Raw genomic sequence first — 24,843 nt, 5'->3', positions numbered from 1 at the left:
CTAGAAAGCATTTTTAACCTCTTTCTGTTTTATTGTCCATCTAGCCAATCTTTTACGTTCCCATATTTGGTCTTAAGCTTCTCTTGGTTGGAGGCACTATAAAGCATTGTTAATAGCCTAAATTAAATTTCCTAAACCCTAGCCCCCTCAAGTTTTTTATGAGGAAAAAAAAATTATTTCCACTTGTTTACATCCTTTATTTTACATACATATTCATAATTGGCATGGTATTAATCACATTTTAATACATAAAGATAGATGCGAAAAAAGATATGTATACAAGTGGAAGTGAGAAAATAAAAACCTTGTTTTTATATATTCTCACCTTTCGGATGACAGTCTCCTTAAAATTGCAACTAATTTCTAAGGATTGTATTGGCAGCTTAAAGGTGGACATACAAGCATATAGTTCTTGAGCTACTAATTTAACTAAAGTTGCCATACTAATCCAAGATAGACGTTTGTTCCTCTACCCATTTAATGTAGATTATATCTTCTTATTTAAAATGCTTACGTCTTTTGTTTTCTTGACTTTCACGTTTTTAAAGAAATAATTTAGTATTTTAAGAATATTTGGATTCTTCTTTCGTATGATAGTGTTCTTCAATAATTCAAAATCCAACCAATTAATTATAACTAGTCTCGTACAATATACTGGATAATTAGTAAATGTTAAATATCTTCACTTTGTTCAATGTTACCATGACTTAAAAAATAAATGAAAATCAAAAATTTTAGTTTCAAAGGACTCAATAGGATCAAAGTGGACCAAATAAGCCCGAATAGGACCAAAGTGAGCAGAATAGACCGAATAAGACCAAATAGACTGAAGTTGACAGAATGGACCGAATTGGACCGTATGAGAACAAAGTGGACTGAATAAGATCAATGTGGACCGAAAAGGACCAAATTCGACCGACTAGAACAAAATTGGACGGAGTGGACCGAATAGGACCAAAGTAGACCAAATAGGACTAATGTGGACCAAATATGACCAAAGTGGACTGAATAAGACCAAATGGACCGAATAAAACCAAAATGGACCGGAAAAACCGAATGGACCAAACAGGACTCAAGTGGACAGAAAGAACTAAAAAGGACCAAAGTTGACAGAATGGACTGAATAGCTAGGACTGAAGAGGATCAAGGTACACGAGAAATATAAGAGAAACTCATTTGTAGTGGTAAAATTTAGTTTAAAGATCAAATAAATAAAATAATGATGTTGTGAAGTTTTCAAAGTGTGGTAGCAAATATAGATATAGAATATATATGATATTAATTAATTCTTATTTAAACATGCAATTCATGCATCATAAGTAAATATAGGACATTCAGTGTTTGGCACCTTGTTGTCAATCTGAGTTTCAATATATTTGGCATCATAAAAAAGGGGTGCATGCAATTGTTATCGTAGTTGAATTTCTAGTTTGATTTCATGGGCTCTATGCAAATTTGGCATGTGAAGATTGGATGAATGGTGTGTGTTTTCTTCTATATGTCTCGTTGATCGATGTTCTGCAGTGGGTTCCTCACGGCTTGAAAGTTGAGACTACAACTATAATGTTGTTTAATTTTTCTAAGAGGGTTCTTGCTTCTTATATAGATGTATTTGTCAAGTTTAGCCTAGTTGTTTCAATCGTATATGATTTTTAGGAGTGTTAGTCAGCTACACACCCTTTACAGTGAAGGAATTTGTGTTGCATACAAACATGCTTTGAAGTAAGTCAAAGACTTGCATGCCACTCTAAGAAAAACAGTTCCTAATGGGAGTAAATACAAGCTACCTATTGGGTATTAAAAAGGAATGATTGACATTTGATTAGTTTTTGTCAAATAAAGGAATTTAAAAATAAAAATTGTGTCAAATAAATAAAGATTTATAAAAATAAAAATTATGTGAAAAATTCTGAGGCTGCCAAAGTTAATGTGGCGTAATATGAAAGAGTAAAAAAAAAAAAATTAAATGTCTTTGGCTATTATATATATATAGATAAATGCATTATACAACTAGATAAATTATACTATTTAGATTAAATTAAAAAAGACAACATTATCTGCGTAGAATTATTATGTGTCTGCATGTCTCCCGTAATTAGAATTAAAAGACCAATCGGATTAATCTCTCAATAAAATTTTACTTAATCTTTTATGGGGCCAACTAAAATTGATTTAAGATATTCTTATGCATGCATACCTATGATAGTTAGTCTATGATTTTTGATGTATTCAACCTCTGAAAATTCTCAAACAAAATTTTGAAAAATCACCACCGATAAAATTTGTTAATGAACATAAACTTACATTAAGCATGCGCCCCCACCCCCTCCCTAGAGCTCCGTCCTTGAACCTCTTTAGTTTCACTCCAGTAAGTGTCTAGCGATGGTCGTGCAATGTGGTTTCACTCGAGTTAGTATCTAACAATGGTCGTGCAAATTAACGATGATAGTACAATTATGCCAATTTCAAATAGTCATGTCGCATTGACCCCCACCCTCAGTAGAAAGTTTAAAAAATAGAACTCAAACCTAAAAAAGAAACCTCAGACGAGGAAACATAACTTTAGGTCCCTGAGCCAAACAAACGATAAATATATACGGTTATTAAGAGAACTTTACTTTACAGTAGACATAACCATAATCTTTGTCCCGAGCCAAACAAACTATAAATATGTAGAACTTTTCATCAAAGTATAAATAAATATGTAGAACTACTTTACAGTAGACATAACCATAATTTCTGCTTCTACAATCAACGTATCTTCAACAAGAAACCCCTTAGATGCATCCTCAAGATCCTTTCGTGACAAAAGTTGCGAAAAACCCCAGTTGTTACATGAGGCAGAGAACCAGTGTTTAGCTGTGAGGGGAAAAAAAAAAAAGAAAGCTTATAATTAAGGAAAGTAAATAAAAGATAACAAAAAGTACATACTTCTCTCAAGAAAAAAAGAAGAAAATGACAAATATAATTCATTAACCTCTTTCTTCTGCATGTTCATTGTTAATTTGGTCCCTTATCCGCAGCTTAAAATCCACAAAAATTTTGTAATCAGGTGCGACACAATCTACTGAGTCGAGGAAGACGGAAATTGCTTTGGGTGCTTCATTATAAAATCCATTGGGATAAATCAGTATTTTCCTGGATTCAATAAAAAGAGAAAAAATAATAGTTAATAAGTTTAGCATTTCGCAGTGGTAGCTTTCCCTTTTATAACAATAAAAGTTTTAACTTCTAATAATAAAAATACCATTTTAATTCTCCAACAACATATACTTGAGAAGCATATAATACTATATCCTTTTTTGAAAAATTTTCAATCTTCCAAGTCATAATTCGGTTGGGGGTTCTTTTATCATGGTAAGACACTCTCATTTTGCACTACGTTCATGAACAAAAATCTCCGCACCAAATACACAACAATCATTGACAAGGTATCCATTTAAAATAACATTGAAAGAATCAAGAGGGAGAAATTTGTCAAAACCCCATTCAGTCTTTATGTCATGGAATCTTCTAATTGCCCCTTCAACATCTACAAATTAAATATACGGCAAACAATTAGTCTTGTACCAAAACAAATTTTTTAATATTTTTTTATACAACCGTGATAGTTCATGTAAAAGTGATATTATACTAAATTAATCTATCACCCTTAATGAAAAAATTAACAAATATTATTGATTTGGTAGAATTTTTCGCATAGCAAATACACATGCATGTTTATGCATATGTATAAATTATTATAGAGCAAACCTTGGATGGTCAAGAACTTGTCCCGCATCTGATCATACACAAACAATTTGAAGCTGGCATTAACCTCCCATCTGAGAGGAGATTTTTCTGTATCAACAATTGACAAATAAATGGAGATGTGACCAGTCCCATTTATTTTCAAATTTCCTTTTGGATAGAGAGACAACCTCCTACAAAAGAAGACATGGTAGATAATGAGGCTCAAATTCATATTTTAAAGAACAAAGAATATTGAGGCATTAGAATCCACCATTTGTGGCCGCCAACTTCAAAAACACCAGAGTCATACTTTTCAACCCGTCTCACACAGTAAAGAATATGACTGTATTTTTAGTAAGTAATGAGCTGGCCGAAAATGTCTTGCCATTCTTGTGAATGCTGCAATACATTAGGAATATTTAGACACAAATTCTAGTAAATATTGGGCAGCCAAAGTATGATTTTTTTTTTCTAATAATTTAAGAATGAGAATTACAGAAAAATTCAAGAATAAATTAATACATGAAAAATAAAATTGGTGGTTTATTCAGTGTTAACAATAAATTATAATAAAATAATTAATACATTTTTTGTTTCTTAACACATTTCAACTCAATCATCAATCAAAACGTAGCTTGATATCGCATTAGGTCCTAACATTCATTTATGATTGAATCTGTATTAAATTTTGCAGCGATGTCACTCAACTGTAAATTCAATTACTACCCTAAATTATCCAATTTGAATAAAATTATGATGTTATATCCTATATAACACCTAATTCCAAACCCCCAAAATCAAAGAGAGAAAACCTTAAGAATAAAAAATTAAATAAAAATTAAATTGTTAAATGACATTGAGAGAAAGATATAATTTTAAGAAAATACAAAACCAAACAATTTGACAGGAAAAATTTCTCTTTTAATTCAACTTTACCGAAACTTTTTAAGATTTTGTTTTACTCACCATATTTACAGAATGAAAAAAATAAAATGATTTTAAGAGAATGTTTTGTTTCTCATTTTTCTAAGCCATATTTGCACCCAAACATACAGACATCTTATAAGTGAAATTAGTAAAATAACTAGTGAAATCAGGAAAATAAAATAAAATTAACTCCTCTGAAAGTTTAAATATCTTTCTAATCAAGAAAATAAAATTATTAAAAAGATTGTTCAAAAAATTTTATTTTGTCCGAAATGAATTCAAAAGAGAGAACATGAATGGATGGGAGCATCTCAAGGTACTGCTGGTTCGTGGATGAGTTGACAACTCTTCTTAAGGTGGTTAACATTTTCGTTATAATAGCAAGACTTGATTTTAGGTAATTATTAATTAAATTTTTTTTTTTTTTTTTTTTTTTTTTTTTTTTTTTTTTTTTTTTTGTTTTGGAGGGGAGCCAATGTTGTGGGTTAGTTATTTATTTCCATTTTTTTTATATCTTCAGATTAAATAATTCTTGAGAGGGACTTAGGAGTAATTTTTGGAAACTAAACTTTAATTTTAACTACCTATACTATTGAAAAAATTATGCATACAATATGAAAAATAAATAAATAAATAAAATAGAGGTTGGGTGCCATGGCCCTTCTTGGTCTAACTGGGGTTCTGTCCATCCAATACTGCGATAAAACTTAAAATTTCGAAGTACCATATTTGTGAGCTACACAATTCCAAAATCATTTATTAAATCCAAAGTTGAACCATTTTCCATTAATAAACGGATCTTAGCTTTACTCTTAGATCTACTTAAAAAAACTTATACTTTTAGAGATAACAACGACAACAACAATAATAATAATAATAATAATAGTAACAATGCCGATAGTATTAGAGTAATAATAAAAATAACTTATAGGATTTAAGATTGTTGCAAATGAAATCTTATAGTTTCTCTGGTTTCAATTATTTTTTGATGGACTCTAGTCTCAAATTAAATATCGAACTTTAAAATTATATCATTTTAAAATCTAAACTTTTTAGGTTTGATCATATTTTTGATTTAGGGTATAAATTCATACAGTTTTAAAAGTATATAATTCACTTTAAAATTAATTAAACTTAGGGTTTAATATATCTTCTTCTTTTTTTGAGAGAGAGTTTCAACCTATGGCGTCCGCTCCTGATCTAAAACACCAATCAGTTTTTGGTGTAGGCAAGGATTGAACCCCAGATCTCTTATTCAACCATCAAAGACTTTACCAGTTGAGCTAACTAAAACCCACAGGGTTTAATATATCTTTATATATATATATATATATATAATTTAATTCCTCAATTGGAATTTTGGCACATCATACTTTCTTTAAGTGGTAGATTATATAGTTTCATTTACAAACAAGATCATAATAAATGGTTACAAATATTTACCATAATTATCTAAATTTCATATTAGACAAAATAAATAAATAAAAAGAAAAAAAAATTATATTAAGTTAAACTCTTCCATTTATTGCATGGCTGGTTACTGACTACTGTTAATGTATAATTACACTACGATACTATGAAAAAAAAAAAAAAAAGTGTGAAGAAAAGCAACGTGGATGAAGCCCATGTGCAATTGCACATGGGCATTTTCAACCAAAAATTATGTCTAATTTCTTTGAGAAAAAGGTAAGAGGAGCTTTATTATATAGAGAAAAACACATGATAAAATTACACCACTAAATCACCCTGGAATACAGCATCCGGGTCCTCGGGTAGTTCTTCCACCCACACGTCTAAATCTGCAGATAAAACTACTCTACGGGCAAGGGAATGTGCTAACTTATTTCCTTCCCTCTTTACATGATGAAAACTACACAACTCCAAACAAGAGCCCAGTCGGCGAGTCTCCTCTACCACATGACCAAACATAGTTAGGCAACTGCCATGGCCAAACATATAGGCCCCACCATTTATTTTCTTTCCCATCCAACCAAATACACTCAAAAAAAAAAAATCCTCCCAATTTTCTCTCCACAATTTTCTATCCACTTTATTTCACATCCAAACAAATACACCCTATATGATTATATCCTTTCATTAGTGATGCCCACACAGCAAAAAAAAGATTGAAGAAAAATTATAGTTCTTCTAATTGCTTATTCTTTAAGAGGAGAAGTTAGGATTTAAAAATAATAAAAATAAAAATAAAAAGATCATGAACTATACAATCGTTTCGTGGATTTGGGGTGGGGTTTTTGAAGGTTTCTTTTCTTCCATTCAGACCCTATGGCATCAAAGAGTTCCAACGTAAAGTAAGCAAGAAAATATGACAATATATATGTGTACCTTTATATTGAAATAAAATACAAAAAATAATTGTGTCAAATAAAAATTCAAGAACGAAAAAGAACATACCGAATTTGCCGGACTTGTTTTCCATGAATTTGGGTTTTGGTTTGTCAAAATCCTCTTTATTTAAAGCTATTGATAATATGCACTATTTATAGCAAGGAAGTTAATTTCGTACCGTACCGGCCGGTATCACCGGAATTTTCCGTACCGGTGCTTAGGCCGGTACAGAAATGCTCTTATTTCGTTTCGGTTTAAATACCGGCTGTACCGGAGTCGTTTCGGACACATCGGGATAAATACCGGGTTTCGGCCGGAAAATAGATACCAAAAAAAAAAAAAAAAAAAAAAACCTCAGAAAACTCCCCAAATTTCAAGATCCACCTCCTCACTCTTACCTTGGTTTTTCCTCCTCTTCTCCGTATTTGTCTCTGCTACGCATTTCTTCTTCTTTTCCTTTGTTTCGCCGGCCTTTGTTTCTACAGCCTCTTCATCTTCTTCATTTTCTTCTCAACGTGTGTCTGTCTCTGTTTTTAGTTTTGGTACACTCACTTGAAAGACTAACTACAAGACTTCAAAGCAAATGACAAGACTTCAAAGCAAATGACAAGACTTCAAAGCAAAACGTGTGGAGTTGAAAAAAAGAATGAAAAAGAAAATAAACAAATAAACTTAAAATGAAAGACTAATGGGCTACAAATGTAAGCAAGATGTGTCGAGGTGAAAAAAGGAATGAAAAAAAAAAAATTAATAATCCTAATGTGTTAGGACTTCCAGTAGTTGACTGGCTAGGTGTAGGACTTGGAAAGTTGGAAACTCTAAGCATTTAAAAAAAAAAAAAAAATTTATTGGTTAACGTAAATCATTTCAATTTTTTTAAAGGTTCAATTTTTTTTTTTTTTTTTTTGTCCGAAAAGTATTTCAATCTATCAATTCTATCGGTTAGTCTTTAAATATTTATGAGCTTTTAATATATCAATTATTAAAGGAGAGAGGGTAGTGAGAAAAAAAATATTAATATTTGTTTTAGCAACTTATTATAATTTTTAAAATAAAATTTTTAAAAATTTTAGCTATGACTCCACTATTGTAACATGCATTTTTATATTTTGGTGAAGCTAAAATAGCTATATAGCTATTTAGCTTCACTCCTGCTAATGCTCTAACTCCACCAAAAAAATATAAAAAGTTGTCAAAGTGATATATTGAGTTATTAGAAATATAACTTTGTATACTGTATAAAGTAGTAAAAAATAGCGGTTAACCCGAAATAGTATACCGGTATTGATCGGTATCCGAAATATATCGTACCGCTAGCCAAACCGATACAGTCTCTGGTACGGTATTGACTTCCTTGATTTAAAAAGGGATGTCAAAAGGCTTGTGTGCTCCACAACAATACCATACCACTTTACACACGGAACAGTACTTGTGATTGGTTGGAAGGAAAGAATAGAGAAGGGTCGAGATGCAAGAAAAAGAAGGATGTATGCTTAATTTGATTGGAGAGAGGAGAAGAATTGGAGGATTGGGTTTTCTTTTAGGATGCATAAAGAAACTATTTTTTTTTAACAACGGTGCATAAAGAAACTATGATAGTACGATGTCTGATCATAGTTGATTCTAGTGGGTTTTGCAACCTCTTTTTTTAGTCAAGATACCTTTTTTTTTAGTCAAGTTACTTGTTTAAATCCACTTTTTGAGTGCAAGTTGAAAATAACATAGATCAAATTGAAAATTATTAAATTATATAGACCAAATTGATATTGACCCCAAAATTGATATTTTAACTACAAAAAAAAAAAAAAAAAAAAGTGTCAATTTCTAGCTTATATGTGTAAAAAACTCTTAGGATTTGAGTTTGTTGTGTTGGCAAACCATGACAAATTGTAAGTCTTTTCCGATTGGTGTTTGAAAGCTCAAATAGTGTAAAATACTATAACTTGTTTAGACCCCCAATTTTAAAAACACAGCTTGATTGCTTTTACTCTAACTTATTTACGTGCAGAATAAGAGTAAATTATACGCAATAACCGGAACTACTCTCTAAACCATAACCACATGCAAGCAACAATAATTATAAAGCTTAAAGAGTAAGGAAAGAGAGATGCAAATACAAGATAACATCAAGACGTGTTATCAAATAGGAAATTGAAGAACTCAACGAAAAACCTCTCCGTAGCCCTCCAAGTCAAAATCGATCCACTATTGAATAAGTTGGAGTACAAGGATATCAAAAAGACCCCGTAAGCCTAATCTACCCAATGTACTTGAGACCTCCAAGTTCCAGTAACCAACGGACTTCTCGAAATCTTTTCTTCACTAGTTATCTGAATCTCGCAATATTGCTCGATTGCATCCGCCAAGCCTCACTGGCTTCTTTTGGCAAATCCCAAATGCTTTCCAAGCTCTAAAACACTCTCTATATTCTAAATAGGTGTGGGTTGTGTTTGGGTACGAATCTTCTCTCAAGGTATAACAATGGGAGAAGGGAATGAGAAGAGATTACAAGGATTTCCCTATTGAGAATGAGTAGCTCTCTCTAATAAGGGTGGGTGTGCTGTAGAAACATCTCTACGGTTTTTTTCTGAATAGTCTCCTTACAATTTTATGGGTAATGAGGGTAAATGTAATAGGATAAAGAAGAGGAAATGTCTTACTTAAAATTCTCTAGGTAGAGAGTTTCGCAAGTCACTCACGACTTGGCTTGAGTCGCGAAGTGACTCACGAAATACAACTTGGCACTTGACTCTTTAGCTTCCAACATGTGCGTAGGTTGCACCACTCGCAAGCCAAGCCGCTAGATCAACTTCTTGGGAGAATCTAGCCTTTTGCCCTTGTTTGGCAAAATATTTGGCAATATGCCCCTATTTGCAAACTATATAGGGGCGTGCCCTGTTTCGATACTCGATGACACTAAAATCGAGTTACTTAAAGAAATTGATTACATTAAAATCGAGTTATGCCCGATCAAACTTAAAAAAAAAATTAAAAAAAAAAAATTGCATAGAACTCGATTTGTAGGGCTCCCTCAACCTGCCATGGGACAATCACACTTAGGAAAAAAAATTTGCAGGAAAACGCCGCTATAGGGCTTTAAAACTAGGGATGACAATTTTTGCCCGACCCGCGGATACCCGGCCCGGCCCGACCCTAATGGGCCGGATTTTATCTAGTCTGATTAGGAATAGGGTCGGGTATGGGTTTTAAAAAAAAATCCGAAGTGGGTTCAGGTCGGGTCAGGGTTTTATCAAAAAAATCCGAAACTCGGCCCGGATATAACCCGGTTACAGCAAAATTACAAAAAGCCCCCCTATATATATATAGCTATTACTAACCCTAACTAAGTCCCTCATTTAGTCATTTTTTTTCAGCAGCAGCAGCTCACGCCTCCTCAGTCCCTCCCTTACCCTCTCACACTTACCCTTTGTCACTCTCACACTCGCTCTCATCCTTGCATCACTACTGCCAACCACAGCCCCATTCGTTCCCACGCCTCACTGCCTCAGCCCAGCCGCCTCGCTCCCTCCGCGTGTCTCCATAAAACCACCTCGTTCTCTCTCTTATCTTTTTCTTTTTCTTTTTTTGGGGGGTTCATTTCGTCTCAATCATGTGAGTTGTTTTCTCTGATTTTTGGAGGCTTGATTCGGTGGTGGAGGAATGGGTCTCGGTTAGGGTTGGTGGTAATTTGCAACGCTGCTGTTCTGTGATTCAAATGTGGGTGATGTCTTTCGGTATTGATGATGAGAGCAAGGTATTACAATTGTTTTGATTATGGTATTACGGTGATACTAAGATTTTTCTATGGGTTTTTTAGTGGGTACAATAAGAACACAACGCAAGGAAGAATTTTTTTTTTTTTTTGAATATGGGTTTTCTTGTGGGGACTGGGGATGGGTTACTGATTTCGTTACTCATTTCCTAATTTTGATTGTAAAAGTTCACAAAATGAGTTGAATTTATATACAAGTTTCTAGCTGTGATTATTACACCAGTTTCGGTTTTTGAAAGTATTATATTTGCATTCATGTAATATAAAAAAAATGATCTTTTTATTGATTCCTTTGAAGAGCTCAGGTAGTTTGAAACAATGATGAATTTGTTAAAAACTCTTTGAATTTCTGTGTTGTGTTACTTTGCATACCAAATTCATTGGCAATGGGTCGGCACAGAGGTGATTTTGCAGAGGGAAGAGAGAGGGGGCAAAGAATAAAAGTCCTTTATTCTTCAATTCTTTTTTTGGGCTTCAATTCTTTTTTTTTTTGGTTGGGCCACGATTTGGGTCGCAGATCGGAACTAAATCTGGTAGGGCTTAACAGGGCCCGGTTGGGGCGGGTTTGGGCCCCGAAAAAAAATCCATTTAGTAAACCGGCCGGGTCCGGGCCGTGGGTCTTGGCCCACGGGTTAGGTCAAGGTATGGAAAAACCCGGCCCCAACCCGACCCGTTGCCATTCCTATTTAAAACGTCACTATAGAGCTAAAAAAATGCCACCATAGGGCTCCCTCAACTTGCCATGGGACAATCACACTTAGAAAAAAAAAATTGCAGGAAAACGCCGTTATAGAGTTTTAAAACGTGACTATAGGGCCTAAAAACGCCACTATAGGGCTCCCTGAACTTGGTATGGGGTAATCACACTTATTAAAAAAAATTGCAGAAAAACACCGCTATAGGGCTTAAAAACGCCACTATAGGACTTAAAAACGCCACTATAGGGCTGTATGGGACGATTACACTAAAAATTTTTTTGCATGGAACTCGATTTCCAAGAACTCGAGTTCCATGCTTTTTTTTTTTTTTTTAAGTTTTATCGGGCATAACTTGATTTTCTACAAATTGAGTATTTAATTGAAACTCGATTTTAAGGTAATCGAGTATCGAAACAGGGGCACTCCCCTATATCGTTTGGAAACAAGGGCATATTGCTAAATTTTTTTAAAAAAAGGGGTAAAATGCCAAAATCTCCCAACTTCTTGAGCAATCTTTACCAACTTAATATTAAACCCATTACAAATAAATCCCACAAAATATAAGAAAATAAATTAATGCAATTACAACATTTTTTTGTGATGGAATAAGCCAACATAAATGTGAGTTACAACACTTTTCGTCATGAACAATCATAACTTAACAATCTCTCCCTTTGGCTATTCTGTGACAAAAACATCCTATAACAGACTTTAAACTTAAATGTGAGTTTGGGAACAATGGCAAGACTCACTCACACCTAAATCTATAACCTATAACGATCTTGGAACAAAATAACTGTATCCTAAAACACTTGCACAAAACACATTAGACTATCAGGGTAAAGCAAATAATAAAGGACAAGTAAAATGAAACAAGTAAATTGCAATCAAGTAAACATGATATGAAACATATAAGAGCAACTTGATCAAACACCAAATAGTCGTATGGAAATGACTACAATGATCACATAGCAAAGCAAATGATCTTCCGAACATGCAGTCAATAAAGCACGATAGTATAAGGATATATGCATATTCAACATATAAACACGATGCGATAAGAACAACAAAGCATAGAAACTAAAAGTAACTCAAAGCACCAAAAAGAAAAAAAAAAAGGTTTTCTCATAAAAAAAAATGTCATTTTCCCCTTGGTATATGCATCTCTCCTATAAAATTTCTCCCCCCTAAGAATGTGTATGAGATAGAAATTCTCCCCTTGAGAATGTGCACAAGAGTCATATAGAAATGACGAAAATCTTTGGTATACTCTCTGGTATACTCTTTAGTATACTCTTTTGTATACTCTCCCCCTTTTTGACACGAACAAACAAAGGGGTCAAGAAGAATTAGGGAAAGATATGAACAAGAATAAAGATGCATGAGGGGTATAAGATGAATGAGAAATAAAGCTCAAACAAAAGAAAAAAAAATGCTACAAAGTATAAAGTAAACATGACGTGTTAAGGATGAGGAAACAAGATGTAGACAAAGGCATGACATGGATAGCAAAGGTGTATGCAAAAGGTGGCTATGTTCAATGCATGAACAAAACATGAGAAATACACAAGTGGGGCAAGGTCTGTAAAATACACAACCAATAAACCAAACATGTTTCTAGTGAGGAAACATGAAAAATCTCAAAGTTTGGTACTCATCAGAGTCCAAATGAGTGAGAAAATGACTAAAGGGCATTTTATCAAACACTTAGCATGCATACAATAACCTTATATGAAAAACAATGCATGAAAATATGAAAAATATGCCTTAAATACATGTTCAAAATGCCTCATGAGGCCAACACAATCATCAACAAACAAAATAGGACTAAGCCCAATCAACAAAATTGAAATTTTTTTCAAGAAAGTAAGTTTTCCCAACCCAACACTGAAATAAACCCCAGCCCTAGGTTTTAAGTAATCTAAGACAAAATCAAGGAATTGAAAGATTACAAGTGATGAAAAATACCTTGGAGAAGTCTTAGAGTAGAAATTCAAAAGGGTTTTGATGAGTTTTGGAAGAAATTTTGAGTTTTGGGGGGTGGGAGTCGCGGAGTGCAAAAAGACAAGTATTTTGAAAACTGAATTTTCGAGCCCTTTAAAAATTGTTTTTTCTGCATTTCACGAGTCAGTGACTCATGAACTAGTTGTGAACCCACTCACAAAATGTGCAGATGAACAGGGCAGAATTTCACTAGTCAAGTCTGAGTCGCGAACCTTTCACGAAGGAGTCATGAAACTCTCTGCCTGAAATGGCCAAACACAGTTTTTCAACACAAAGAATTTGACATTTTGAGAAAAACTTTCAAAAACAAAGTGATAAAAATCACTTTCAGAAACAAATAAAATATTCAAAAATCTTTTTCGGTTTTATCATCAAGCAATTGCACATACACACATCACATTTAAATATGTATAATCACACAAATGAAATAAATATACATTGAACATTAGACTTGTGTGTTGTATGTGGGTATCAAGTATAAATTAGTCCATAGTCTAGTCTGAAGCTTCAATGATTAATTCAATCAAATCATACACAAATAGTACGAAGTCAAGTGACCTATCTCACTAGTAGAAATGAACATATATGACTCCTCACCAAAGTGTTTACAATGATTGAAAGCTTTTCATTTGACTTCCATTTTTTATACTTTTTTTTTCAATACAACTCAATTTTTGGGCAACAATGCCATGAAATATTTTAAATTTCTTTGTAGAATAAGCCTTTAGCTTTGGCATGATACATTTTGAATGCATTTTTGCTCCACCTTTTCCTAGTCTAACTAGTTTTCGAAGCAAAACATTTTCAGTTCTTTCTCCTTTTAGAGATTGAAGTTTAAAGCCTTTTGACATAAAAAAATAAAAAATAAATAAATGTGAGGAGATATATAGGGTCAAGTCTACGCATGTATCAAGAACAATCTAGACTATTGGCTAGACATTCATGACAAGCTTGAAGATCTATTTACAACAATCAAATATAGATTTCTAGATTTTACTCATATTCAATATGTGCATATATAACAAGCTAAGCTCCTAAATACACTACGCCATTAGTACGAAGGTACTAGGTCAAACTCATATGCGATATGACAAAACACAAGCGATCAAACTTTTTGAGATTTTTTACTTTTTATGAGTTTTTGGATTTTTAACTCCCAAAAAAAAAAAAAAAAAAAGCAATAAAGTAAGATTAACAATGAAAACAATTCTTATAAAAAGATGCAAGATGCGCAAATGCATGATAATGAAGCATCTAATGCATGAAGAGTCCTACAAAGATTGAAAGAATTAAATCAATGACTAAAGGAGCAAAAGCTCAACCATTGGAACCCTACCTCTTCCAAACGGAACGATTGTTTGGAATGAGTATCTCATGAGAAGTGAGACGAGAGTTAGAAGAATGAAAACTAGAGATGCACATAGACAATGAGGTAAGAGCATTAACCACATGCTTTAACAATTTACCACTTTCAATCAAATCCAATTTAGCTTTTGAAACACAACTTCCAAGAAGCTTAAATTTCTCATTTTTTTTTTTAAGAGCTTGAAACTTAGAGGAATGGGGTCTTAAATAACCAAATGCACCACAATGGTGACAAACAATGTGTTTAGATCCACTAGGATTTTTAGGGACACAACTTCCAAGAAGCTTAAGTTTCTCTTTTTTTTTCTTTTTTCTTTTTTTTAATTCATTTAAGAGCTTAAAATTTAGAGCAAATGACCAAAGGCATCACAATGGTGACAAATAATGTGTTTAGGTCCACTAAGCTTTTTAGGAAGGGATCTAACAATATAGTTTTGTTCTTTCTTCAACATAGAATATTGAGGTCTTATGTGACTGATCACACCGCAATGGTGGCAAGTAGGAACAAACTTAGATCCATTGAAATCTCTAGGATGAGACCTAAACAAAGGCTTTGGCTTAAAAGTCTTTCTCTTCACTTTTTGATTTCTTTTGTGTGAAGGAATGTACACCGATTTGTCTATAGAGGTAGAACTCATAAAAAGTACAAAATCAAGCAACACAACATGATTGCAACAAAGATTTTTTTCCTTTTTAGCAATAGGTTCAACAATCAAACATTTGGCATGCATCTTAAGAGATTCATTTTCACATTTAAGATCATCGACAAGTTTGTTAGACAAAACAAGTTTAGCATCCAAGTCCACATTCAAACATTCAAACTCTTTCATCTTTTCAAAAATATTTTTAGCAAGTTTCTTATATTTCTCAACTAATTTATTGTATTCATTAAGCTTAGGAATCAAATCATCCTTTTCACCAATGAACTTGGTCAAAACCTCATGAAATTTTTTTGACTTTTTCTTCAAGAGTTTGACATTTGGAATTTTAACAACAACCAAAGAGTCATGTAACGTGTCATCACAACCAAGAGGATAAACACTCACATTTTTACAAACATATGGCATGTTACAATCAACATCATCCAAAACATGCAAAGAAGCACACAAAACACTATCCATGGCCATAAACACAAAGGGTCAATGATCACACTTAGGTATTTAAACCAAAACAAGTGTACCAAGAGGATAAATCCCACGAAATACAAAGAAATAAATTAATGCAATTACAACACTTTTTGTCATGGAATAAGCCAACATAAATGTTATGTGAAAAACCATAACTTAATAGTGTTCAACTTGTCAAAACTATTCAATTGGTGTTTGACCTATTGAAAATCATAGGATCAGTAAAAATCAACAAACATGAAAAGACATTATAACTTGTCCATTTCGACCCAAATTCGTGATTTGTTTGTTGCGGTATTTAAAGGACATAAGAACCTAACCCTAGAGAGCTTTTAGAGGAGAGAAAAAGTGTCTCATGTGCCTCATATTCTATATCTGGGGTTTTTGTACCCAAAACAATCTCAGATCTTCTATCGGTGATATTCTTTGAAGAAACTTATGATCCGATGTTATAGAAGTTGCTATCTCATACCAGCCATAAATAGTGCTGGATCTAAACATTCAAGTGTGATCTTGAAGTCATAGAGTGGAGGCCTATGTTGGCGAAAGCCTTCAAGGGTGGTCTTGGAGTCGTGAATTGGAGGTTCATGGCACAACAAATTATTATCGAAGACATCTTTGGGATTCTGAGCTTAGTTTGGTATTTGTACTTAGATTTACAATGAATAGGGTTATTCTAATTGTATATCTCTATCTAGTAGTGAATCTATTCACCTCGGGGTTGATAAGGTCAAGTCCTCCAAGGTTTTTCCTGTGATACAATTTGTTTTATTGGTTTTTTGGGTCATCATATCATCTCTTATTTAAATTTCCACACTTCATGATATTTATGATTATATGTTTAACCTAGGCTTCCATAATTAACCTAGTTATCAAGTTGGCCTTAAAATTGGTTAAATAAAGAGTTTTGACAGGGTCTAAACCCAACAAAAACCATTCATTGTACATCACTAAATAAAAATAGAGCTCATTTCACTCATTCAAGAAAAAATTGAAAATTGAAAGTTGCATATCTTTATAGATTATTTGAACATGGTGTGAGTCTATTATGACTTCGATCAAACCATGTTTTGTCATAAATTTTCTATTCGTAAATTTTTCTTACTTTACACTTTAAAAGTTTAATATGCAACTCAAAAGAAGACACTGTTCAAGAGTAATCTTTAATTTTAACATTCATTAGATCGATTGAAAGATGATTTTCGATAGATATTCAACAATAGCTTCCTTAATCGAAAATTGTGAAACCAAAATCTGACGCGTTTTGATTGATTAAGTTAGTTGCTGCCTTGTCTTTTCCTATCCTATATACAAATTATAAAACGCTTATTACCACAACTTCATTAAGGAGTTTAGAGACCGTTACCATGCATCAAGGACAGAGAAAATCTAAACCTAGTTTTGATCAACCTGTGATTCAAAAGTCTATATTCAACAACAATGTTGCTGTATTGATGATCAAGAGCCTAGCTAGCTAGTACTGTTCAGAAGAAAAACATATAGAATTGTTCAGAAGGTTTGGAGCTGGTGTAGGATTACGTGTGTGTTTGGCTCAATTTAAAAAGCCAACTTATTTTACTATTTAGCCTACTTTTACTACAATTTATGGGTCTTACTGCACTTTTTGATACTATTTATGAATCTTACTGTACTATTTAAGCTAACTTTTACCTTTATCTATAACATTTTCAACAAAAAAAAAAAATCAATTTCAACAAGATAATTAAGTGGATCTCAAACAGACCCTACGTCAATAAGCTAGATTGTATCATTTCTATTCATATAGTGGATTTCTTTATCAGAGATTATAACCTCATAGTGTTTTTCCTTTGGAGTCTTCTCCACTAGTTGTTCACTTCATCGCCAAATCTGGTATTATAATAGTCTACCTGTTTAGAAGACTTTGGTCCACATGTATCTCCCTGTAAATTATTTAAACAATTTACGTTAGTAGTTACGTCACACTAAGACATGTAAGTACGTTTTATGCCATTATTTAAACAAAGTTGAAAGTTTTACGTATGTAGTTACATCACACTAACAAATGCCAAAATTTAAAAGATCATCTTACGTTTGAAGTTATGTCACACTAAATCAAACCTTCCTAGCTTACTGGGGAAGAAAGGAAAGTGGGGCTTCCTTTCATAATCGGAGAAGGTCAAACTCGGGGTGAGCTACTGGGTTTTGCCTACGCTATATATAGTTTGATAAGATTTAACCCTTTTAAAGCTCAAGAGAATGGTTTTCATTCCCGGGATAATATGTTAAAATTAAAACAAAAGGAAATTACAAGTCTCATATTTTAATTAACTCTTTGAAGTTATATTTGTAATTGCACGTCAATTTACTACAAAAAATCCAATTGAAAATAAATTTTATGCTACCATATATACCAAGAAATTTTAAACATGTATTTTTTTTTTTGTTTATTTCATTTTATTTTATTTTAAATGTATTTTTATTCTCTAAATACAATTTTTTTTATTGATTTACTTTAAGGAATTAAATTAAATCTCTAAACTTTATGTATTTATTTAGATTAATCTCTAACTTCGATTGTTAATAACTATGAATTAGTTATTTTTATTATTTACTTTAATGATATAAAATATATAGTTGTCATTTATTGAAACTATGGAGAATTATGAGTGTGATAATGAGTCCAGATCGAGTTTTAAACAAACTTGTATTGAAAAATGAAGAAATCATTCAACAGTTTCAAAATAAAAAATACCAAAAAAAAAAAAAAATTTGGAAGAAAAAAAAAAGTCAAGTGTTTTCAAGTAAATTAAACTAGGTTTGAAATATTAAATTTTAGTTTACATTTATATTATATTTTGTATGACATTACCATTATTTACAATTTTTTAATTATTTTATTATAGATATTGACTAATATTTTTTAGGTTGATTTTTTAAAAAAATTTCCTTTTAATTTTGCCTCTCTTAAATTGAAATTTTGACTTTGTTACTACCTAGGATGATATGTTAAAAAAAAAAATTAAATAAAATAGAATTACGAGGCTCATATATATATATCAATTAACTCTTTGAAGTTATATTTGTAATTCTATGTCAATTTACTACACCGAGAACAAAAATCCAAATGGAAATGAATGTTATGCTACTATACCAAAAACTTTTAAACATATACCCTTTTTTGTTTGTTTATTTATTTATACTAGTCGCTAACCCGTGCGATGCACGGGAAAGTTGTTGATAATAACATGTCAATCAATTGACACAACTTCCCTAACATTAAAAAAAAAAAAAAAAAAAAAAAAAAAAAAAAAAAAAAAAAAAAAAACCAATATCAAGGTATAAATTATATACCAAAGCAATAAAATCTATCACATACAATGAGATATCGTGGTAACCAAATACTTGAGATCATAATTTAGAAAATATATAACTTGTATAAGTACACTCCAATACAATTAATTACAGATAAATTAAATTCCAAACAACACCAGCACTTAGGATATCAGCACAAAACAGCAAATTGTACAAAGCAAATATTCAATATATGGTGTATCATTAACAATAGTAATAAGAATCAAACATAGCTTACCTTGATTAGATCAACAATAGAGCATCACATTTCTTACCTATCTTCCTCCTTACGACTCTCCATGTATTATGGCTTCTAGAACTCATAAGAAATTTCATCAAACACCATGTGTACATGTAAAAGAAACAACACTTAATGAAAGTGAACATTACTAAAAATGTCCATACTCAACTTTAAAATAGTAGCATAATAGTCATAAATCAATCCAAAACTATAAATCAATCCAAGTACAAAGAACTTGGCCATTTCATTGTACTTGGATTCCAAGGCCAAGTTACAACCCACAGCTTGGTATTTGTTAATTAAGGGCAGGTAAAGAGGAGTATTATCCTCCTTATTTTTCTCCCTCAATGGTCCAGTAGAGTGATCTTGCAGCTGCTGGTAAGTCCATATGACCAAAAGTTTCACTATATGTAGATGGCCAGCATTTACTGCTTCATGAAGAGGAAGGTTGCCGCTGGAGTTCTTTTCTGTGACAAATTTTTGGCACAGTTGGATCCTGAGGATTGCTTGTACAAACTCTTCATCGTCTGAGCTTGCAGCAGCAAGATGAAGGATTGTATTCAATTCAGGGGTTTTGTCATAGAGAGGAGAAAGTTCCATATCATGCCTTCTTTTTTGGATTAAATCAATGTCCCTATTTGTTATAGCCTTGTACAAATCAGGATCCATGCTTGTTGCTATCATCAAAGTTCTGCCAGCTTTGTCTTCTGACTTGCTGAGAAATCCATCTCTCTCCACCTTAACTGTGCCTGAGTTCCCACGAATTCTCTGCATCTTAGAATTAGTAAATGCTGTATCCATCTGTGCTTGAATAACTCTGCCTGAGATCCTGGGAGCTCTCTGCATCGCAGCATTAATATATCCTGCTGTTGCATGAGCGGTCCGCAGTGCCTGCAATACTGTAATCAAGAGATGTTACCATTAATTTACAAAATAAGATAACCTAATCACGAAGTTTGCCCAGTATATGTATTGAGGCACAGTGAAAATGAAAAATTCACCATCAGTGGCAGTGTGAAAAGTTTATTGCCTGTCAATTAGAGAATTGTCATGGAGGAGGATAATGTTGCTTTTTTGGAGCAAAGCAATATTCTCACCTTTTTCATGCTCGCACAAGCTGGAGCTACTCACACCATTTTCAGCTATCATTGAAGGGCTGTCATCAACTTTGACTGGCTTGTGGATACCTCGATTTCTCTGCAACGTGTAGCTGCTCACACTGTGTTCTTGAGCTATGTCCAATACACGATTAATGTTTGGAGCCATACATAATAAAGGAAAGGTAAATACTTGACTGTCCATAGAAAAATGCAAGAACCCACAACAAAGTGAAATAAAATAGAATACCATAGAAAAATCTTAGTAGAAATAACATAAAGTAATTCACAATTGGCAAATCAACAAAGCAAATTAACAAAGGTATCTAAAAGGAACCTTCACAATTGATTGTGCTTCCATTGTTTTTTTCCTCCACACCCAAACAGATGCTCAATTTGGTTAAGTTTGTCTGATCGTGAAAATACTTTGGAAGCTTTATATCAATCAGCTACAAAATCAGAGAAAGAAATCAATTTAAAAAATAATAATAATAATTTAACAAATCCTTAGGTGTAAATTAATTGAAATCAACAATAATCAAACTGAAAGCAATTCAAACATTAACGAATTAGTAAAAATAAATAAAAGTTAAAACGTTTCACAGATATCTGATGCAATTCGTACTAACGGATTTAATCATTTTTTTTTTTTTTGGTTTCCCACAGTGTTTCCTCAAGAATTACCTTCTTTGGAAGAGTCGGCAGTTTTAATCAAACTGAAAAGCAATTCAAACATTAACGAATTAGTAAAAATAAATAAAAGTTAAAACGTTTCACAGATATCTAATGCGATTTGTGCTAACGGATTTAATCGTAAAGAGAGAAAAGAATTACCTTCTTTGGAAGAGTCGGCAGTTTGGGCTAATACCTTAGAGGGAATTAATCTGGAAAAGAACATATTCGATACAAACAGATGCCTAGTAAACTAAAATTAAAACAAAATCAAAAAAGACAGCAACTATTTTATTTTGCTCGTGCTATACAGAATATTCAGGAATAATCGAGATACATAGAGCACAATTCGATTCAATCAATTTTTATATTTTAAATCAATAATTACTAATTAAGAATTATCACTCAGAGATGTTAATTCAATACTAATCATAACGCACAACACATACTTTAGTCTCGAATTTCTCTGATCAATTCAAAACCCTAATTAAGAGCGAATTGAATTGGGATTTGAATTCATACCTCACTCGCTCACTCACGAAGAGGAGTGTTTACCTTCACAATCGGGGCTCTCGTTGAAGTTCTTGGAGGGGTAATTGGCGCTGACCATGCCGACCTCGAACACCAAGTCTTCGCCGGTGGATCGGATCCCGGTGATGGACCACCACCTGAACAACGCACGGACCCGAATCCCGTCGAGCTTAGCGATCTTACCCGAAACGATCTTTCCCCTGACTGTCCTGGAATAGGTGGCGAGGTAGTTGTCCGGCGGGAGAGTGATCTTGCAGTCGCCGTCGAGCTCGACGGAGAAGTCGCCGGAGGTCTTGTTTATGGAGTAGCCATGGACTGAGGAGGGTAAGAGTCCGACTGGGAAGCCATAGTTGGTGAGCTCAGTGTGGGCCGCAGAAAGGGATTGGGTCGGTTTCGGGTTCGGGTCGGAGATTTGGGCAGAGATGGGTATGAGGAGGATGAGAAGAGCGAGGGTGGTGGAGAAGAAGAAGAGGGATTTTGGGGTCATGGTGTTGAGTTTTGAGTTTGACTGACTGATGAGAAGAAGAACGCGGTGTTGTGTTTGCGTGTGGGGGAACGGCAAAGCGTGGTCTGGGTTTTGGAGGAAGGAGAAGGTAGAGCGTGTTAAAGGCTTAGGGTTCCTCTGATTTTGCGTTTAAGTATTTTTTTGGGTTTTAGAAAAGTTTTTATTTTTTGGTTTATGATTTTTTTTTTTAAATGATGTGCTGATGTGGAAAAAAGTTTTTTATTTTTTGGTTTATGATTTTTTTTTAAATGATGTGCTGACGTGGAAAATTGTGGGAGTTTCAAAAGTTTCGGTTTTTTATATATATATAGATATAGATTATTATTATTACTATTATTTTATTTTATTTTATTTTATTTTGTTTTGGTTTTTGTGGGTTAGTTAACATATACTCCAATACCTTTTTCGGCTGGTTAAGATCAAGTGTAGTATGTTCTTATCACTTTGAAAATATGTACTCCTAAATCTTTATATATACAAAAAACCATGCAACCTCTCAAACATAAAAATCATCGTCTCTCTTTCAAACGCCTTCTCTTCAAAACGAGTCATTAGCTTACATATTGACAATGGAACAAAAGCATCGCATAGCTATTCTACCAAGTCCAGGTATGGGGCACCTCATCCCTTTTGTCGAGCTTGCCAAGCTACTAGTTCTTCATCACGACTTCCACGTCACATGTATCATTCCCACATTTGGGACTCCGTCCAAAGCCATGAAAGAAGTCCTCGAAGCCTTGCCCACAAGCATAGACCATGTCTTTCTTCCGCCAGTGAGCTTGGATAACCTCGAAGGCGTAAAGCCTGGAAGCCGAATTATTCTCACCATGAAACGTTCACTCCCATCTCTTCGTGATCTGTTAAAGTCACTAGTTGCAACAGCTCGGTTGGCTGCTTTTGTGGTTGATCTTTTCGGACTGAGGCACTAGATGTTGCTAAGGAACTCAATATCTCACCTTACATTTTCTTCCCCGCAAATGCTATGGTTTTGTCTTTGCTTTTGCATTTGCCAAAGCTTGACGAGACAGTTTCATGCGAGTATAGAGACCTATCAGAGCCATTGAAACTTCTGGGGTGCATACCTATTCACGGTAGAGATCTTATAGAACCTGCTCAAGATCGAACAAGTGAGTATTACGAAGAGATTTTTTGCATCGGAAAACAACTCCGATTAACTGAGGGTATTATGGTTAATACCTTCATGGAATTGGAAGGAAGTGCTATAAAAGCTTTCGAAGAAGAAGTAGGAAAAATCTCACTTTATCCAGTTGGAACCATCATGCAAATTGGTTCAAGTAATCAGGTTGACGGGTCTGATTGTTTAAGATGGTTGGACAATCAGCCAAGGGAGTCATTCCTATTTGTTTGTTTTGGTAGTGGTGGAACTCTCTCTTATGACCAAATGACTGAGCTAGCCTTAGGATTGGAATTGAGTGGCCAAAAGTTCTTATCGGTGGTAAGAAGTCCAAATGAATCAGCAAATGCTGGGTACCTTAATGACTAAAGCCATGACAAGAGCCCTCTTGCTTTCTTACCAAAAGGGTTTGTAGAGAGGGCCAAAGGGCAGGGTCTGACGTTGCCTTCTTGGGCACCACAAGCCCAAGTGCTTAGCCACAGCACCACAAGCCCAAGTGCTTAGTCACTGTGGCTGGAATTTGACCCTGGAAAGTATCATGCAAGCAATACCATTTATTACATGGCCGTTTTTTGCAGAACAAAAAATGAATGCAGTATTATTAGCTGAGGATCTAAAAGTGGCATTGAGACCTAAAGCTAACGAGAAAGGTTTAGTGGACCGAGAGGAAATTGCAAAAGTCGTAAAGGATCTTATGGTCGGAGAAAGAGGCAAGGAAGTTCATAAGCATATAAAAGACTTAAAGATTGCTGCTGAGAAAGCACTAAGTGTAGATGGGTCTTCTACTAGGGCACTCTCTGCATTAGCATCCCAATGGAAAAATCAACCTTCCTTTTAGGACAATACTTTTCTTGCTCAATTTTCTAATTTGTTCCTCTTTGTTTTTCATTTTGTATGGTAATCAATTTTGTGAGGGCTGGCTCATGGTATGAGGCAAGTAGGCAACCGCCTAAGGCTCCTAATAAAAAAAAAGCTCTCAAATTTTAACCAATAGAAATATTTATGTACTAATGGGAGTATCAATTAAGCCCCAAATAGTAGCCAATAAATAAAAAGTAATTATTTTTAACAAAGAAAAACTAGAAAAAGAAAAATACTTTCATTAGATGTGGCAATGAGTGTTTGCTTTTGTCAGTTTTAGAGTATAGAACTCATTACTATCCCACACACAAATACTGAAAAATTACTCTCTCTTGATCTCTCTCTTAAAAATGGAAAAAAAAAAAAAAAAAAAAAAAATTTAAATCGCCAACCTCAATTTTACACAAATTGCTGGGAAGTGATTTTTTTTTTCTTAAGTTTCTTAGTTGCACTTCATACTATCTTCTCCATTGAGCATTGCAATGAGTCTAGTC

General features: G+C 33.5%; 1 protein-coding gene and 1 pseudogene across 4 annotated transcripts; one reads left to right on the top strand and one right to left on the bottom strand.

Annotated features, from left to right (window-relative positions):
• Positions 1–19,656: 19,656 nt before the first annotated feature.
• Positions 19,657–22,486, bottom strand: LOC126723123 (uncharacterized). Of its 4 annotated transcripts, XM_050426408.1 has the most exons (5): positions 21,480–21,846; positions 21,330–21,361; positions 20,983–21,094; positions 20,646–20,780; positions 19,657–20,447 (listed from the first exon to the last, which is right to left on the bottom strand). In XM_050426408.1, exons 4-5 carry the CDS (start codon positions 20,695–20,697, stop codon positions 19,678–19,680), a joined length of 822 nt encoding a protein of 273 aa, XP_050282365.1. In that variant the 5' UTR covers positions 20,698–20,780; positions 20,983–21,094; positions 21,330–21,361; positions 21,480–21,846; the 3' UTR covers positions 19,657–19,677. The 4 variants fall into 4 exon arrangements, 3 of the variants coding, with proteins under 3 accessions (XP_050282365.1, XP_050282366.1, XP_050282364.1); XR_007654171.1 differs by having other exon boundaries at positions 21,330–22,486; XM_050426409.1 differs by lacking the exon at positions 21,330–21,361.
• A 436-nt stretch (positions 22,487–22,922) lies between these two features.
• Positions 22,923–24,326, top strand: LOC126722247 (hydroquinone glucosyltransferase-like; annotated as a pseudogene).
• Positions 24,327–24,843: the final 517 nt, after the last annotated feature.

The sequence above is a fragment of the Quercus robur genome, chromosome 4, assembly GCF_932294415.1.
Source record: "Quercus robur chromosome 4, dhQueRobu3.1, whole genome shotgun sequence".
NCBI lineage: Eukaryota > Viridiplantae > Streptophyta > Magnoliopsida > Fagales > Fagaceae > Quercus > Quercus robur.
Note: the sequence above shows the minus strand (reverse complement) of the source record. Positions and strands in the feature narration are given on the sequence as shown.

Bases quoted from the DNA above. Each gene is read 5' to 3' on its own strand.
- LOC126723123 (XM_050426407.1), bottom strand. From the start codon at position 20,814: ATGGCTCCAAACATTAATCGTGTATTGGACATAGCTCAAGAACACAGT. The intron at 20,448-20,645 runs GTGAGAATATTG...TCTTGATTACAG, and splicing joins CTTGTGCGAGCATGAAAAAG to TATTGCAGGCACTGCGGACC.